Genomic DNA, 17,598 nt, shown 5'->3' with positions numbered 1-17,598 from the left:
CTTAATTTTCTATTTCATTTTTATGTCAAACTAAAAATAAGTATAATAAGCATGTGTGGATCCTAGGAATGAGCACATGAGATTTCAGGCCCACAGTCATGTTCACTGCCCAGCGATGACAAACAGCACCATTTTAGTTGACGAGGGTGATGAGAAAAGAAGTTGGCCAGGTGCCATGGCTGGCTTGCCTCCCCCCGGCTGGGCCTCTCTGGGGAATCCCTCTCATCTGTCTGCCACACCCTTTCAGGGAGCTCATCCCGTCCCACCTTCACCTCCCCTCAAATGCATACCACGCCCCCATCATCCCCAGACCTGAGGGCACCCCACTGCACACTTGTTGTCCTGGGGCATCTTGTCAAGCCCAGAAGGATTCCTGGCTCTCGCCCACGACCTCTCTTCACCCCATCGTCCTCACCTCCACACCTGGCCTCTTCCACCACCACTGTTTCTCTGCCCAAACCCTGACAATCGGCCTTTATTCCTCCTTGCCTTTCAAATGGGACATGTTCTCAGGGATGAACATCTGCCAGTGGCCCATAAGCCAGCAGGTCTTCCCAGGTGGCGCTAATGGTAAAGAACCCACCTGCCAATGCAGCAGATGTAAGAGATGCAGGTTAGATCCCTGGGCCGGGAAGATGCCCTGGAGAAGGAATGGCAACCCACTCCAGTATTCTTGCCTGGAGAATCCCACAGACAGAGGAGCCTGGAGGGCCCCTGTCCATAGGGTTGCAAAGAGTCAAACATGACTGAAGTGACTTAGCACTCATGCACGCACACAATAAGCAGCAAGTCCTATCAACCTGGTCTCCAAAACACTTAAATCTGTCTGCCTAACTCAGCCCCCACTGCCCCCATCCAAGCCACCACCACTTCTCACCTGGACCACAGAGAAAACCCCTGCCTGGATGCTCTGCTTCTACACTGCTGCCCCCAGGATCCTTCCCACAAAAGCCAGAAGGGTTCTTACAAAACATACATACATGAGTTAAAATCCTGCCCTTGACATTTTTCACACTCAAAAGCCACACTCCTTACACTTGCTCACAAAGCCTCTGCTTCTCCTGTACCCACACCCCTGTCACCCTTTCTCCCAGGCCCTCCTTCCCCTTGGTCACCCTGTCCTCTCTGAGCCCCTCACATATGCCAGCCCCTCGCCATTTGAGGTCTTTGCAGCCACTCTCTCTCCGATTATCAGCTGTGGTTCTCGTCAACTACCCCTAGTCCTCTCTAAATGTCACCTTAGTTTATTTTTAATATGGTGCATCTCACCAGCTAAGGGTTCCCTGATGGCTCAGTTGGTAAAGAATCCACCAACAATACAGGAGACCTGGGTTCGATCCCTGGATTGGGAAGATCCCCTGGAGAAGGGACCGGCTAACCACTCCAGGATTGTGGCCTGGAGAATTCCATGGACTGTATAGCCCATGGGGTCGCAAAGAGTTGAACACGACTGAGAGATTCTCACTTTCACTTTTGTTACCAGCTAAGGACACTTGTTGATAAGTGTATGCATCTCCTGTCGTTCCCCTCCCATATAAAGTAAGGTGTGTGAGGACAGGGGCCTACTCTACTTTTGGGTCTTGAAAGTTAAAGTGGAAAAGTGGAAATGAAAGTCGCTCAGTCATGTTTGACTCTTTGCGACCCCATGGACTATACAGTCCATGGAATTCTCTAGGCCAGACTACTGGAATGGGTAGCCTTTCCCTTCTCCAGGGGATCTTCCCAACCCAGAGGTTGAACCCAGGTCTTCCGCACTGCAGGCAGATTCTTTACCAGCTGAGCCACCAGGGAAGCCCTTTAGGGTCTTAGTCATTGTCAAATCTCCAGACTCCCGAAGTGATTGGCACCAGAAATATTTGTAGAATTAATTAATTGATTATTTAATTATGGGTTACACATTTAACACTGAACACGTAGCATCAAGAAGAGAATATAGCATTTTATTCCATATAACTGTTCAGAGACCCCACCTCATTGAATATGGAGGGGAGCGGTTGAGGGAATAGGAAAACCTGAATTTGCAAACTGTTGGTGTTTGGGCCTCCTCCAGTGTAACTGGTCTCTTTTGGATGACTCCGTCTCTTTGGTGTAGGTACTCAGACTGAGAACTGTCTCCTCAGGCCTGGTCCCCTCCAGGAGGCACCCAGGTGGGTTCTGAGTGGGGGTCTGTGCTCTCTGGTGCAGGTAGAGTCAGGTTCAGACCACGTGGTATCTTTGGGGTCCTGGCAGGTCTCGTGGCCGGCCCAGGTTGCTTCCAGGAGAGGTGACTACAGGGCTCTGCCTGGGCCCTTCCGGTCTCTGAGGGTGGCCACGCCTTCCGCTGCCACTGTCCACGCTGCAGCAGGTTCCTTCTCCCAACCACAGCTCTGCCCATCTTCCTGCTCTCTCAGCCTAGCCACCAGAACTCTGGAATCTGCACTCCTAGGCAAGCCAGGAGAGGCTGCTGGAGATGGGGTGCAGGCTTCTATTCACAGCCCCTCCCCACCCCAGGGCTGCAGGCTCTTCTCCTGGAGGCTGTGTGCCACCATGTCATGGGCTCCCTGGTACATTTCCATCTGGGCATACCATTCTCACCCCAAAGAGGGAAGCTGCAGACATGCCCAGCTGGCCTCTCAGCCCTGCCTTACATCTGTCTCCCTTTGCCTTCAGCCAACAGTTCACTAGGGTCCAGAAAAGGCAGACTCTTCGTTCCCTCAAGCTGTGTGGTCTGAACCTCCTCCCACCCCATGCCAGCCCCGGAGCTAGGCTGGGAACATGGTTTCCTGGAGAAGAACAAAAGACATATCCATTTATTATTTTCAAAATATTATCCCCCTGACAAACACAAGGATGTGTTCACACAAATGATGAGGCAATGCACCATCTGGGCGAGGATTTCCCAGTTGCTCATTCAGACAGAGAAATGTGGGAAGCCTTGAGTCATACATGCAACCCAGCAGCGTAGGAATGCCACATCCCAAAGATGGAGCCAAATGCCCATTGCAAGCTGTGATTTCATTTCAGCAAAACACCAGCTGTCACACAACATTGCAGTTGGAAGAAGAAATGGCTGCCTGAGTGTCAGCTGCCTAGCCCAGAGCCTGGCATTCCTAGGAGCCTGGCCTTTAAGTTTAGCACTTCCTGTTCTATGATTCCCTCTCTGTACTAAGTACTTGACAGACATCATTACCATCTGCATTTTGAGCTGATGAAATGGAGTCTTAGCAAGATGGAGTGACACGCTGGTGGTCAGAGAGCCAGTGGTCGGGAACGTCCCTGACTGACCTGGCTGCAGAGCCTGTGTTCCTCGCCATCCGCTCCCAGCCCTTAGCCCCGCAGCAGTGAGCTCTCTGAGCTGAAAGCTCTGGGCACACACCCTGTGGTCTGAACTTGGCCCGATCCGCCTCTTTGGAGCCCTCCCCTCTCCACCACCCCCACTGCACCTCCACCTGAGCAGCGGGATTGTCCTCACCTGGAGGGTTTCTGTCCTTCACGCCTGATTACTTGCTGGTTCCTTTCTTTTCCAAGTGGCCACTTGAAGGAGCGGAAATCAGGGCGTCTGCCAGGCAGCCCCAGGAGGCTCCCTCTCCACTGGCCTGCGGGTGGGGGCCTGTCTGGACTGCATGATGAAAAAGCCAGTTCTTTGTTCCACCAAATCCGTGCCTTCCGCCAATGTCCCGTGCACCCTTCAGAGATGAGCTGCTGCCAGGGGACTCACCTTGGAGAGACCAGCCCTGACCTGAAATGAGGTCGAACTGACGGGCTGGGGTGTGTAGAGGCAGGGTGGCAGGCCATAGTTATGTAGATGGGGGCACTGATGCTAGGGAGAGGTAGGGCCCCTGAGGGGCTAAAAGCATGGCCTCAAGTCCTGCTTGGCCACTGCCTTGCTGAGTGACTCTGTGACAATCCCACCCCCACGAAATGAGAGGGTCTAGGCAACTCACAGGCCTGCAGGGGGGAGCAGATGAATGAGTGATGCCCCAAGCCAGAGGCTACAGGGTTTTGGCTGAGAGGCTTCCTGTTTGGGAGGCAGAGGTCCGCAGTGGGAAAGGCACAAAAGCAAAGCCTGCACGCTCTATTGGAAGTGTTCAAACCAAAAGAAGAAATGCAAGTTCAAGCTCATCGAAGAAAATCTGCTGTGGGCCAAGTTTAACCAGCAGGCTGGGGAATTCTGGTCTATATAGTTCTAGGTTAACTTGGCGAATAGCAAAGGGTCTACCTATCACTTACCTACCAGGATTACGTAGTAGAAAGAGCCACGTTTTTGGAGGCAAATATATCTGGATTCAAATTTTGCTCTCCCTTTTACTGAGTGACTCCCACAAATATTGTCTTTCCAGACCTCAATTTCCTCGTCTGTAATATGTAATAATAGAAGTGCCTGCCTTACGCCATTGTTGAGAAGACTAAATGAGATTACTGTATCTAAAGTGCCTAACATGTAGTAAGCCCTCACAGAGGGTCCCTATGATTGTTTGAATTAGGGGCACGTCTCCATAGGGCTAAGTAAATGCTTAATAGACCCCTAATCTAATCATCACAGTCTGTAATTCATAAAATTTTATTGTCATAAAACTATTTTATTAAGTGGGAAACTGTGACTTAATTTGTGAGCTGCAATTCTTTCAAATGAATTCCCAAGGAGAAAATGCCTTGTCAGATGAAGTGACACGGGCTTGATAGAAATTTATTATAGATGATTAATAATAAACAGAGACACTGACAAGACTGAGCTGCCTCAGAAAAAGCCCTCAGATTTGTATTCCCCATGCTCTTGGCACATTTTAGCCAAGAGCCCAGAACCATAAAAAGGGGGTAGGGCAGGGAGGGGGAAAGAGGAAACATTTACTGAATGAAGTTCTGACTTGAAGTCAGATGGCATTTTGCTCCTTACGCGACTGCTGCCAGCTGCAGTAGTGTGACTTGATGTATGCAGTGTGTATGTAGCATGACTTGGGTGAGTTATTTAACTTCTGGGCCTCCACTGCCTTACCTGCAAACTGGGAATAATAATAACACCTATCTCATGGGGAGGAAAGGGCTAAGAGGAGTAAAGATAATGTATGTGAAGTGCTTAGGACCTAGCTGATGCTCAATAAATGGTAACTTTTGTGGTTTCTCTGGAATTCCCTTCACAAGAGGCTCACTGCTGTCAGTGAAAGGAACTGACTGACCAGCCTCTTTCTAGTAACCCTTTTTCTCCCAAAAGGTTCAACTCTCATAAAAACATACTACTGCTACTGCTAAGTCACTTCAGTCGTGTCCGACTCTGTGTGACCCCATAGACGGCAGCCCACCAGGCTCCCCCATCCCTGGGATTCTCCAGGCAAGAACACTGGAGTGAGTTGCCATTTCCTTCTCCAATGCATGAAAGTGAAAAGTGAAAGGGAAGTCGCTCAGTTGTGTCTGACTCTTTGCGACCCCATGGACTGCAGCCTACCAGGCTCCTCCATCCATGGGATTTCCAGGCAAGAGTACTGGAGTGGGGTGCCATTGCCTTCTAGCTTGGTTCTATTTCACTGTGTTCCAATTGCTCCCTTCATGCTCCTTAAGATCATTACTGTTAAAACACCCAATATGCCCCAAATACATATTTGCACATTAATTCTATTAAAGAGGTATATTAAATGATCTACATTGTCCAATTAATGCCAGAAGCCCTTGAGTCCAAGCTCACAAAAGAGTCTGGTGCATAACACATCTTCTCCAGGCCAATCCAATCTGATTGGCCTGTTGTTGCTTGGAAATGAAGACGAAGATGCTGCTATCCCTTGGCCTCAGATGAGACTCTTGGGGAAGAGAGTTGCTGAAAATATCCCATTGCAGGCAGAACAACACGCTTGTAAAGATGGTATACAATGAAGACTGGGCATCCTTGGTTAATGGGCGCATTTCAGCTCCTGTGGGTCTTGTAGGTCTAGATTCTGAGGGACGGGCTGAAGGAAAACCCAAATGAGCCTGCAGCTGTGAGCTGTCCCCTCGTGTGGTCTTCATAAGGTGGCACAGGTCTTCTTGGAGGTCCATAGAGTTTGGCACAGTCTCCCAACCACCACCTCAGTCCTCCGTTCATTTGCACTTTCCATGGTAGACGGCTCCATTTTACAAATAAAGCAAAACAGAGGTCCAGAGAGGCTTAGTAACTCGTCCAAGGTTACCCAACTAGTAAGAGGCATGCCCATGGCAAACAATCACAGAATCTATGCATTTGCAGATGTTGGCCCATTCCACCCTTGGGAATCTCAGAGTGTGCTGCTCACACTTTGGAATGAGTAGGATTCAGTGAGGGAAGGGAAACAATCGACTTCCGGCCCTTCTCCAAGCCAATATTCAGCACTGGCCAAATTGGGACTGGAGTCTCTCTGACGTCTGTGCTGCTGTCAGAGGCATCACCCTGGGCTGGAGTGTGGGGTCACAGGACTCAATATGGGCAGTGGTTGAGAGCACAATCCTTGGGGTCTGGCAACCTGGGGTCAAGTTCTAGTTCTGCCTCTTACTAGCAGTAAGACCTTGGACAAGTAGGCTTACTTCTCCAGGCTTTAACATGAGAACAAAAAACAATAACACATAACTTTTCATTGAGTGCTTACCACGTGCCAGGCATCGCTCTAAGCTCTCTCCTTGCATCCTTTTATTTCATCATCTCAACAACCCCATGAGGTAGAATGTGTCATTGTCCACATTTCACAGATGAGGAAACACTAATAATATAATTTCAAAAACCCTGAGGCTTTAGGGAAAATACGCCCATGCAAGGGTTCAACTCAGTGCTCCTCGGTGGCGTTCACCTAGGCCAGGGATCAGGAGACTTTCTGTAAAGGGGTCAGATGGTAAATATTTTAGGCTTTCAGGACCATACATTCTCTGTCACGATCCTTCAGTTCTGCTGTTGTACTAGCACAAACACAGCCATAGACAATATGCAAATGGCTGGTGTGGTTGTGTTTCATTAGATTTTTTACAAAAACAGGTGTGGGCTGTAGTTGTCTGACTCCTGACCGAGGTGAATGGCTTCTCCTTCTCCTTGTAAGGACCAAATCCTGCTAAACTTCCATCTGTCCTTTCTTTTCCTGGCTTTTTTCTTCCAAGTACCTGAGCCCCACTTGCTGGAGAGATTAACAAGAAGGACATAACAAAAAAAGATGGGGATTCTGGGTAATGAAGTGGGAAGGAGGGAGTGTAAGCCAGAGAAACTTGCTGGTCTCTATCAGCCGGAGAAGCGGCAGGGTCCCAGCAGAGACAGTATTCGGGTCAGTCACACGGTTCTAAGGGGCAAGGAAGGAGACCTGCCAAAGTGGGACCAAGTCACCAGGTTTTAACTGGTGTGAAGGAAATAGGTCTGGAGAGCAGGAAGTATAGAGGGACCCAGTTAAGAGGGCTGAGTTAAGGAGTCATCCCCAGCCCTCGTAGCGGGGTGTGAATATAAGGGAAATCGAGGCAGTTCACTCAAGGAAATGGAGTTGGAGAAGTAGCCATGGATGACTCTGGGAGGACTGGGCCACCAAGATCCTGGCTGCCTGTGGCAGCATGGGCTCAGGACTGCTAAAGAGCTGGGTCTACAGCTGAGCCCAGATAGGAAGTTAGTTAAACCCCAGGGAAAGCAGCCAGGGCCTCCTGCTCTGGCCTGTTTCTGTAACCCCCTCTAGGAATCCTTGCATAAAAATTAGAAAATCACAATTTAGCCCTTGCTGAGCCCACTGGGTAGCTCAAGAAAGACCTGCTGCTTAATCAAATCCATTCAATTCACTAGACATTAATTAAATACTTACTACATGCCAAACCCTAGGGATTTAGACAGGACACATCCTCAAAGCTGTCACAGTTTACACATAAGATAAGTACATGCACGGCTTTTCATAATACAAGACATAATGTGCACAGAAGCATAACCAAGCACGACTGGGACAGAGAAAAGGCCTTTTCCAAGAGTTCGTTAGCAAAATATGAAGAATAATCATTTCTATATACTTATTCTAGGGGCCTATTTGTTCCCCATAAGTTTTCATAAGAATGGAGATCTAATACCCTATCTTTCCAGAACTCCTGCAAAATACTTAAATATTTGAGGACTTGTTTCCTGCTGAGAAGCATTAAGACATCAGACTTCCCAGAAGAAAAGAGAAACTTCTTCATAACCAGTGTAAAAAAAAAAAAGTTTCAAGCCCTCAAAGTTCCTCAAAGAGAAGGGACTTCAAATAAATTGGGTATTCCTCTCACCAAATGATGTTAAAGAAAGCCTTCTCCTCTTAAAATTGTACTTACTGTTAAAAGAAGTTATACATTTTAAAAGTTTAGAAGAAATGGTTGTCAGGAACTAAACCCTAGCTCTATAAACTGATTTTAAAAAACCCCAGGCTCACAAAGATAATAAAAAATGCATTTAATAGCATGTCAATATACAGCTTAAATGTGTATTAAGTCTTCTTTTAGTCAGTGCATTACAGGGATAGAGAAGAGAAATATCATTTGTAAATGCACAGTCAGACGCTAAGTATCAGTGCTAATAAATCTTGGTGCTCTTACACTATTAAAATTCTGATTTATGAAATGTAGCTCCAGGTGCAGTGTTCTGTGCCAGCGTGGGGAGTCGTATGGTCCAGGATGCAGTCTACAGTTTTAAATTGAATTGTATACAAGTATTAACAAAAGAATAAAATTTATTACTCACAAAACTAAAGTGGTCGTCATAAAGCATACAAGAAAGTACAGCCTAGAACGAATGAGCTGAAAAACCTAGTTTTAAAAATAATCAAAACGTACTGGACAGTCCTGGAAAATGACATTAGAAAACAAAGAAAACAATTGGCACAGGTTAACCACCTAATTTCTAAGTGCACTTTGTAATGGTCCTTGCAAGCTGCCACTTTTCCCAGGATAATGACAAAAAAGCTTCAGTCAAGTGTCACTGGCTTATGGTGACGGTTTTGTTTTGTTTTTTTTTTTTTTTTTATTGCATTGCCAAGAGTGGATTTTAAGAAAAAACACTACAAAGGTTTCAAAAACCCTATTTATTCTCTATCATCAAAAATAGCAACAGGGGGACTTATACAACTTTTCTGTGAGTACCCACCAGTCTATTTTTTTTTTTTTTCTTAAAAAAAATAGAAGTTAGTTAAAGAAAAATGATTTGGTTTTTTAAAAAATAATGTAAGGAAACACTTAATCAGATAGCCCAAGGAGTCATCAGAAATGTGTAGCAAGAAAGCGTCATTGTGGCCCTCTCCGGCCTTTGCACGTCTTTTTACTAAACTAGAAAGAGAATGTACAGTACCAATATGTTCCCCAACCTGCTTGGATCGAATTGTTTTGTTTTGAAACCCATTATTGCTAAACCAGAGTGTTGACACTGAGAGCCGTGGAGTCCGCTCATAGAGGATAAAATTGAGAGGCTGCTTCTGAGGACTGGATCTCCACCTGCGCCATTTTGAACTGGGTGCACTGCAGCCACTTACGCAGCGCGGCCAGGCCGGCACTGCTCTGGGCGGAGCCCGGCAGCGTCCTGAGGCTGTGGTGGTTCACGTTGTTCTGGATGGCCTGGAGGCGAAGCTGGAGTCCCGCAGATAAGTGCTGTCAAGAAAGGGGCAAGAACGGGCACTTTAGTTTCTTCCCTCCTAAGGTTCCCCATCCACCCAGGGAGTGCTGGCCTGGACTTCTTCTGCAGGTGGAACTTCGATGTGGCATGGGGACTGACTGGCCTGAAGAAGGCCGGCTCTCAACTGTGGCAGCGCTCAGGGCAAGGGATGTGGGCTGGTACCATGTCCTTAGGGCCCACCTGGCCCAAATCTACCCAAATGATGCCTTTCCCATCTAGACTCATGCACTGCAACCTCAGCGTATGGGCTGACACCCCAGGAGCTGTTCACTATGAGCACCTGTCATTCAGGCTTTGCTCCCAGGCTCCCTGGATTCAAATCCTGGCTCCTCCTCTGTAAACAACTTAGGGAATGAAGTTTACGATCTGTGTTTGGATTTGCTCATGGACAAAGTAGGGCTCGTAACACTCATCTGATGGGTTTTTTGTAAGGATAAATGAGTTAACAGGGATCAGAACAGAACTTGGCACACAGTAAGTGCTTGGGACATTTTAATCCTGATTATAGTCTTTCTCTTCTCAGGTTCGTGCACTGGAAGAAGCTGGGTTGTAAGCTTTTCTGCTCTTTCCTAGCCTTTCATCAAGTTCTGCTGGCCTCCTCTCAGCACTCTGTGCCATGTCAAATTGCCACAGATGACCACCATGCAGGGAGGAGGGCAGTGCAGAATGCCTCGGGGTGGAAGTCTAAGCAGTTTTCACAATAGAAGCTAGTGTTCCAATGAGGTTTTCAGCAAAGCCATTGGGCTTACTGATGGCCACCAACAGCAGCAATGCCATGAACCAGGATTCAAAGCCTATGGTTACGGCTGGCAGCTATATTTCTCCCTTGGGGTCTGGGCCCCCTGAAGTCATTTTCTTTGCTTCCATGAGCATCCCATCCCAACTCTAAGAGGAGATCCAGCAAAAAGACTTCCATCTTCTCCTGTGATACTCCTAGGGCCTGTTAGACAGGACCCAGTTTTGGATGGAGTGGTGGTTAGTGCCACCATCTTAATGCTAGGCCCCAGTAACTGCATTCCCAGCCACAGAGTATGTCCAGCCCCACAGTAACAATGCGTCACTCAAGGTGAGGCCTGGCAGTGAGACATACATTCAGTCTTCTGCTTCCTGGCTGGCAGCCCTGTCCAAATTATTCTTCTTTCTCATCCTAGGTTTCCTCTCATGTAAAATAGCAGAGGCGTGGGCGAGTCTCCTCTTGTTCAATTCTATCATTCACTCAGTGCTATCTTTTCTTAGTATAATTCTTCCCATCACAAAAGTCAAGCTTGGCGGCCAGGAAATAGCACTGGACATGCCTGGGACCAGATCCCAAGGGTATCCCCTGAGGGCAGAGTCGCTTCTCAGCTGTATTCTATCTAGTCAGTAACGGAGCCTGGTCCAGCTCTGGGATCCTCCCCCTCTCCCTTCATCAGCGATGAGTAGTAGGCTATCGGCTCTTGCCATCACCTCGGCCACACGCCCCTTACCTCGGCCACAGGGTCTCCTGCATTACTACCCCCAGGGACCACGAACAGGTAGTGACTGGAGCATGGTGGAGCCCTATGAATGTAATGAGCCTCTGTGGAGGGAAGTGAGCTTCCAGGCCACCCAGGGGTGACTTACCTTGATATTTGACTGAATCATTGGCAACCACATAGGTATGAGCTGTATGGAGAGACACAGAAGGTCCGTTATGACTGTTCTGCATTCTCCCACATAAGCCGTGCTTACTGCGAGGCAGAGCGAGCGCACAGAATCCCTTTAACATCACAGAAGGATGTGGGCCCTAGCTGCAAAGTTACTGCTATCAGACAACTGTCTCTCTGAGGCCAAATCCCGCTGAGCTGGTGGCATTTGGAGGTTAATAAGCGCCCCATGAGTGCCTGAACCACACACTTTAGAGTAAATGACTGATTGTCTCTTGAAAGCTACCAAGCATGGGAAATTAAATGTGTATTTATTTAATTAAATCCTCATTCTCTTGAAATAGCATTTCCTCCTTGGGATGTTTAGAACTGTGTCTACAAGTAGCATGGTGATGCTGTCTGCCTATGGTTGTTAAGAAAATATCACTGGCTTACTTCATGCCATTGTGTATTCCTGCCTCGTTTGTCAAAGATAAGGTGACCATCGGTCCGTGGGTTTCCCTCTGGGCTTTCTATCTTGTTCCATGGATCTACATTTCTGTTTTCATATACTCATGCTCAGTTGCTAAGTCATATCTGACTGTTTGTGACACCATGGACTCCTCTGCCAGGCTCCTCCATCCATGGGATTTCCTAGGCAACAATACTGGAGTGGGTTGCCATTTCCTTCTCCAGGGGATCTTCCCGACCCAGGGATGGAACCGTGGGTCCTCTGCTTGGCAGGTGGATTTCTTACTGCTGTGCCACCAGGGAAATCCTTCCATACACTACCATGTGTAAAATAGATGGCTAGTGTGAAGCTGCTGTATAGCATAGAAAGCTCAGCTCGGTGCTCTGTGATGACCTAGAGGTGGCAGGGGTGGGGGGTGGGTGGGAAGTAGGCCCAAGAGGGAGGGGATATATGGGTACTTATAGCTGATTCACATTATTGTACAGCAGAAACTAACACAGCATTGTAAAGCAATTATATTCCAAAAATAAAAAATATCACTGAGAAGCAGTTAAAATGCTTTAGTGATAGAAAAAGACAAGCCCTGAGGTTGCCTGGCTCTGACTTGTGAAACACAGCAAAGGTGAGCTGGGGCAGGGGTTTCAACAGCGTGGGTTCTTTGGCAGGCGAGCAGTAGGCCCCTGCTCTGGCCGAGAGTGAGACTCTCAAACCCCAGGCATCTGGCGCACCCTCCGCGCCCCTTCACTGTCTCTGATTTGCCCTGAGGCCCTTCCTAGGAGGGCATAGGTGCCCCGCCTGAGTGCCTCCAGCAGCGGCTCTCCTCTGCTTTGGTCTCTCACCACACTTCAGCTCTTCTGAACACAAGTCAACATTGGTGGCTTCATAAATCCTGAAGTCAGAGACAGAACACAATGGTTCCCAAAGCGTGTTCCACAGAACTCTAGTTCAGTGGGAAAGGAAGGTGATGATCTAATAAATTTGGAAATACTAGTTTATTTCAGGACTGCTCAGACCTTGAAATGAGCTCAAATGCATCATATCATTTCACTCCATGCTTCTTCTGACCCTCCTCCAATAGAGCAGAGTTGATGTGGACTGAATTGTGTCCTCTCGTGAAGCAGTTGTAGCCTTAGCGCATACAGCCTTATTTGGAAACGGGGTCATTGAAGATGCTGTGAGTTAAGATGAGGTCATTCTGGAGTAGGGGTGAATACTAATTCAATATGACTAGTATTCTTTTTTACACATCTCATTTTTTAAAAAAACTTTAGCCGATTAACAATGTTGTGATAGTTTCAGGTGAACAGCAAAGGAACTCAGCCATACATAGATCCATTCTCCCCCAAACTCCCTTCCCGTCGAGGCTGCCACATAACACTGAGCAGAGTTCCCTGTGCTCTACCGTAGATACTTGTTGGTTATCCATTCAAAATATAGCAGTGTGTACATGTCCATCCCAAACACCCTAACTATCCCTCTGTCCCACCCATTCCCTGGGCAACCATAAGTTCATTCTCTAAATCTGTGAGTCTCTTTTTGTTTTGGATGTTAGTTCATTTGTATCATTTCTTTTAAGATTCCAATATAAGGAATGTCATACAATATTTCTCCTTCTCTGATTATGACTAGTATTCTTATTGAAAGGGGGAAATCTGGACAAAGACACACACACACAGGGAGAATGCCATGTGAAGATGAAGCAGAGATCTACAAGCCAAGGAAAGATGGCTAGCGAATCCCCAGGAGCCAGGGGAGAGGCCGGGACAGATGCTCCCTCACAGCCTTGGAAGGAATCAGCCCTGGCATCGCCTTGATCTCACAACTTCTTGTCTCCAGAACCATGAGACAGTATATTTCTGTTACTTAAGTCTTCCAATCTGTAGTACCCAGCAGCCTAGCAAACAGATACGAGGGAAGCAAAGCCCAGAGGCAGGAGAATGCCAAGAGGTGAGGAGGCAATGGGATTCACGAGATGCTGAAGAGTGAGGTTCTTAGGAGAGAGCCATGAAAAAGAAGTCTGGAAGAGCAAGTTGGGGCCTCTCAACATCTACCCACAGATGATATGGGATGCCACATAAGGAGGTTTAGATCTTATTTCAAATTCAATACAATTTCTGATGAAGAAAGCCTCATTCACCACAAGAAGAACTGTGCTCTAGCAAGCTCACTGTGGCAGCAGTCTAGAGACCAGAGGAAGGACATGGAGAATGGAGCCCAGGGCCCAGTGTGAAGGCAGCCCCCATGGTCCAGGGAAGACCTGTGTGGCTTCTGAGATGGAGAAGGATGCTGTCCGCAGAGACAACCTGTGAGGGTCTGAGGACTAGTTTGTTCTTTGGATTGAGGACAAGGTTAAAAGTTAGCCTGGGCCAAGTTGAGAACAGCAAGGCAATGAAGAAAACAAGAGAACCGAGAGGAGAGCCTGCTGGGATGGGGGATAGCATTTCAATGCCCTCTCTATTCTCTAGTCATGGCTATAGTTGCTAGTCTCATCTAATTCATCAAATCATTAAAAAATAAACGGCGAAGTGATAAATCATGTTTCTTCTCTGTGCTTCTTTTCCTAAGGCTGAATCTGGCTGTTTTTCTGCTTTCAACCTTCTATGAAAGCAGAAGTGTCACTCACTCAGTCATGTCCAACTCTTCACAACACCATGGACTCTTCACAACACCACAACTCTTCACAACACCACAACTCTTCACAACACCATAGCCTGCCAGGCTCCTCTGTCCAAGGGATTCTCCAGGGAAGAATACTGGAGTGGGCTGCCATTCCCTTCTCCAGGAATCTTCCTGATCCAGGGATTGAACCTGGGTCCCCTGCATTGCAGGCAGATTCTTTACCATCTGAGCCACAGGGAAGCCGTCAACCTTCTATAGATACATACAACTTGCTAATTTGACTTCACTGATGTTTATTCCTAAACACAGTATTTATATTGCAGCCATTTAAGTCTCTGTCTGTAATGTAACTACTGTGTTTAGAAATGAAGTATGGTGTGTCCCAGAAGTTATGATTGGACTTCTGATAGCTGTGATCAAACTTTCAGAAAATAACACACTCGCTTGTCTCCCCCGCCCTCAATCCTCATAATAAAATTGTGGGATTACAAAGGTTGGTGCCAGATAAGGCTGTGCTCTCTGGCATATAAGAGGACTGGCTCGTGTGGACATCCTGAACAGGAATAAATAAGTCTAACCGCCTCCTCCCTAATATCTGCAGGGCAAAAACAAACCCTGAGGGCCTTAATGCCTATAGACTTTTATTGTCTTTTGACCCGTTTAATATGGAAGCAAGCTCGCATGCCTCTTGATATTTGGGGAATACCTGAACTAACCTCTCTTGTTAAGAATCCTGAGGGACTAAGAACCAGGGAACACTGAGTCCTCTGCTGCTCGGTGGATGTCTTTCTCAGGGCTGCCCCTGGGGCTAAGGGTCTGTATGAGGGAATCAAGGGGGACACTGAGGCTGATTTTAGAAGTGTCTCTCTTATTTCCCCATTGATGTAACACATGACCATAAGATTCTAAACATACTTGCACAGGGCCTTCAGATCTGTTATTTATGAATCGCCTGACTGAAAGCATCAGGTTAAAGTTCATTGTGAAGGACAACATTATACAACCCAGCAGTCATCCTATTTCAGGAATGCTAATTGACTTTATTGAATATGATTCATTTCAGTACCCTTTTGCTAGTGGCTCCTACAAAGCTGTCAGTAAGAATTAGATATAATTTATTCTGGGCTCTGTAATGTTATAATAAAATCGGTTGGGTTTTTTTGTTGTTGTTCTCCAGAAACAATATCTGGAAAAACAAAGGACGTTTTTAAAAAATAGGTTGTTTTTCACCAAAATAAAAGTAATAGTCTTCCTCTTATCTTAGTTTATGCTATGGGATACATTGAAGATTTCTAATTCTGTTGGATTATATTCATTTCATTCCTTGCTTGTTCCAGTCCTCATAATAAAATTAGTCATGTAACTTCCACTTTCAGCCAAGGTGGAGTAACAAAGACCAGATTTACACTCCTGTCTAAAACAAAATTAAAATTCCAGGTGAAGGATATGAAACAATGGTTTTCAGACATTAATTGTCAACAATGCAGGATAGTGAACACTGAGGGAGAGAAGACAAACAAGGAGAGCCCTTCAATTATCCTAACTCACTGCCTAGAAAGTATTTTTAGGCGGTAGCACAGGGAGGAGCAACCTAGGCAGTCTGGCAGTCTTCATGAGGTGAGAAAATGGAGCTCGGAAACTAGGAAGGCCAAGGGAGCTAAAGTTTGTTTAAGGCAGAGCAGTGGAAAGGAGAGAGCTGTTCAGAGAGAGAGAGAAAGACAGAGAGAGTGCACAAACTAATTCTCTGAAGATCTGTGAAGGGTTTCCCTTGAGTCTTCAGCTGAATACTCACCAGTATATACATGTGAGAAAACTATTCAAGGCTGAAGAAAAAATAACCTCAAAAGATTAGAGGGAAAAATCCCTGGTAATCATATAGCAATAGTTTGTGTTTCCACTAGTTAGAGCGGAAATCATTAAATTTCCACTTGCAAATGGAAATCATTAGATTTCTGTTCTTGCAAATCATTAGAACACCGAGTACTCAAAAGGATATTACCTGAACAGTGAAGAAATGGTAGCCCTATACAAACTGCTGCCCCAGTCCCACTGAACAAAGCTTAACATCAAGTCTCAAAGGGATAGAACTCTTTCTAAGTAATTTAACTATATCATAGAATATACTCAAGAATACTTATAGGAATTTGAAAAAAATATTTATAGAAATAAAAAATAGCATCCCAAAAGTCAAATTTGAAATGTCAAGAATCCAATAAGAAATTACCAGACATAGTAAGAAGCAGGGAAATGGGTCCCACAATGAGAAGAAAACTCAGGCAACTGGAAAAGACCCCCAAGTGACACAGACAATAGAACTGGCAAATAAGGACCTTAAAAGAGTTATTATAACTATATTCAATACAGTCAGGAAGGTAGAGGAAATACTGAGCATGCTGAATAGAGCTTTAGAAGAAAATCTTACAGACACAATAGCTGATACTTTTTCAAACTGAACAAACGCAAGCTCAAGAAACATGAAGAAAGCTACACCAAGGCATATCATCTTCAAGTTGCTTAGCAACAATGGTAAAGGAAAAAAATTTTTTAAAGCAGCCCAAGAAAAAAGACATATTATATATAGAAAAAAATATATAAGAATGACAAAGATTTCTTTTCAGAAATAATGGAAGCAAGAAGACAGTAGATGAATAGCATCTTTGAAATACTAGGAAAAAAACCTTTCACCTAAACTCAAGAACCAGTGAAAATACTTTCAAAAATGAAGGCAAAGTAAAGACTTACTCAGATATAGAAAAGTTGGAGGAATTAAGCTTCAGCAGAACTACATAAGAAGTAGTAAAGAAAGTCATTTGGGCAGAAGGAAGATGGAAGTTTAATTCTATAGAAAGGAATAAATAAAACTGAAAAGTGCAAATATGGTAATTATCACAAATACAAATAAATATAAAACAAATTTTAAATTGCTTTAAGAGGTAACTGTTTCGAGCAAAAAACAATTATGGTTTGCTTTATAACATATGTAGGAGTACAATGGATGACAATAACAGCACAAAGACTGAAAATGGAACTGTACTGGTGTACATGCTCATTATATATATGAAGTGGTATATTATTATTTGAAGGTAGATTGGGTTGTTTAAAATGTAGTCTGTTAACTCTAAGTCAACCACTAAAACAACAGCAACTAAGACAGATAAGCAATAGGATAACTGAAAAACACATTTAAATAATCCATGGATCAAAGATGTCAAAAGGGAAATTAGAAACTATTTTGAACTGAAGGAAGGTAAGAATATATAAAAATTCAGAGGAATGCAGCTAAAGCAGTACTTAGGAGGAAACTTAGAGCACTAAACACGGACAACCGGATAGAA

The 17,598-nt window shown here is 45.6% G+C and overlaps 1 protein-coding gene across 3 annotated transcripts in view; it reads right to left on the bottom strand.

Moving 5' to 3' along the window:
• Positions 1-9,092: 9,092 nt before the first annotated feature.
• Positions 9,093-17,598, bottom strand: part of UNC79 (unc-79 homolog, NALCN channel complex subunit) — a 211,751-nt gene continuing 203,245 nt past the window's right edge. For all 3 annotated transcript variants that reach the window (XM_070358461.1, XM_070358463.1, XM_070358462.1), the window contains 2 exons: positions 11,171-11,212; positions 9,093-9,543 (listed from right to left, as the gene is read on the bottom strand). In XM_070358461.1, coding sequence (XP_070214562.1) covers positions 9,343-9,543; positions 11,171-11,212 — 243 coding nt within the window. In that variant the 3' untranslated portion in view covers positions 9,093-9,342. The remainder of the gene's footprint in view (positions 9,544-11,170; positions 11,213-17,598) is intronic.

Source organism: Bos mutus, chromosome 21 (genome assembly GCF_027580195.1).
Source record: "Bos mutus isolate GX-2022 chromosome 21, NWIPB_WYAK_1.1, whole genome shotgun sequence".
Classification (NCBI taxonomy): Eukaryota; Metazoa; Chordata; class Mammalia; order Artiodactyla; family Bovidae; genus Bos; species Bos mutus.
This window is presented reverse-complemented; position numbering and strand designations above follow the sequence as displayed.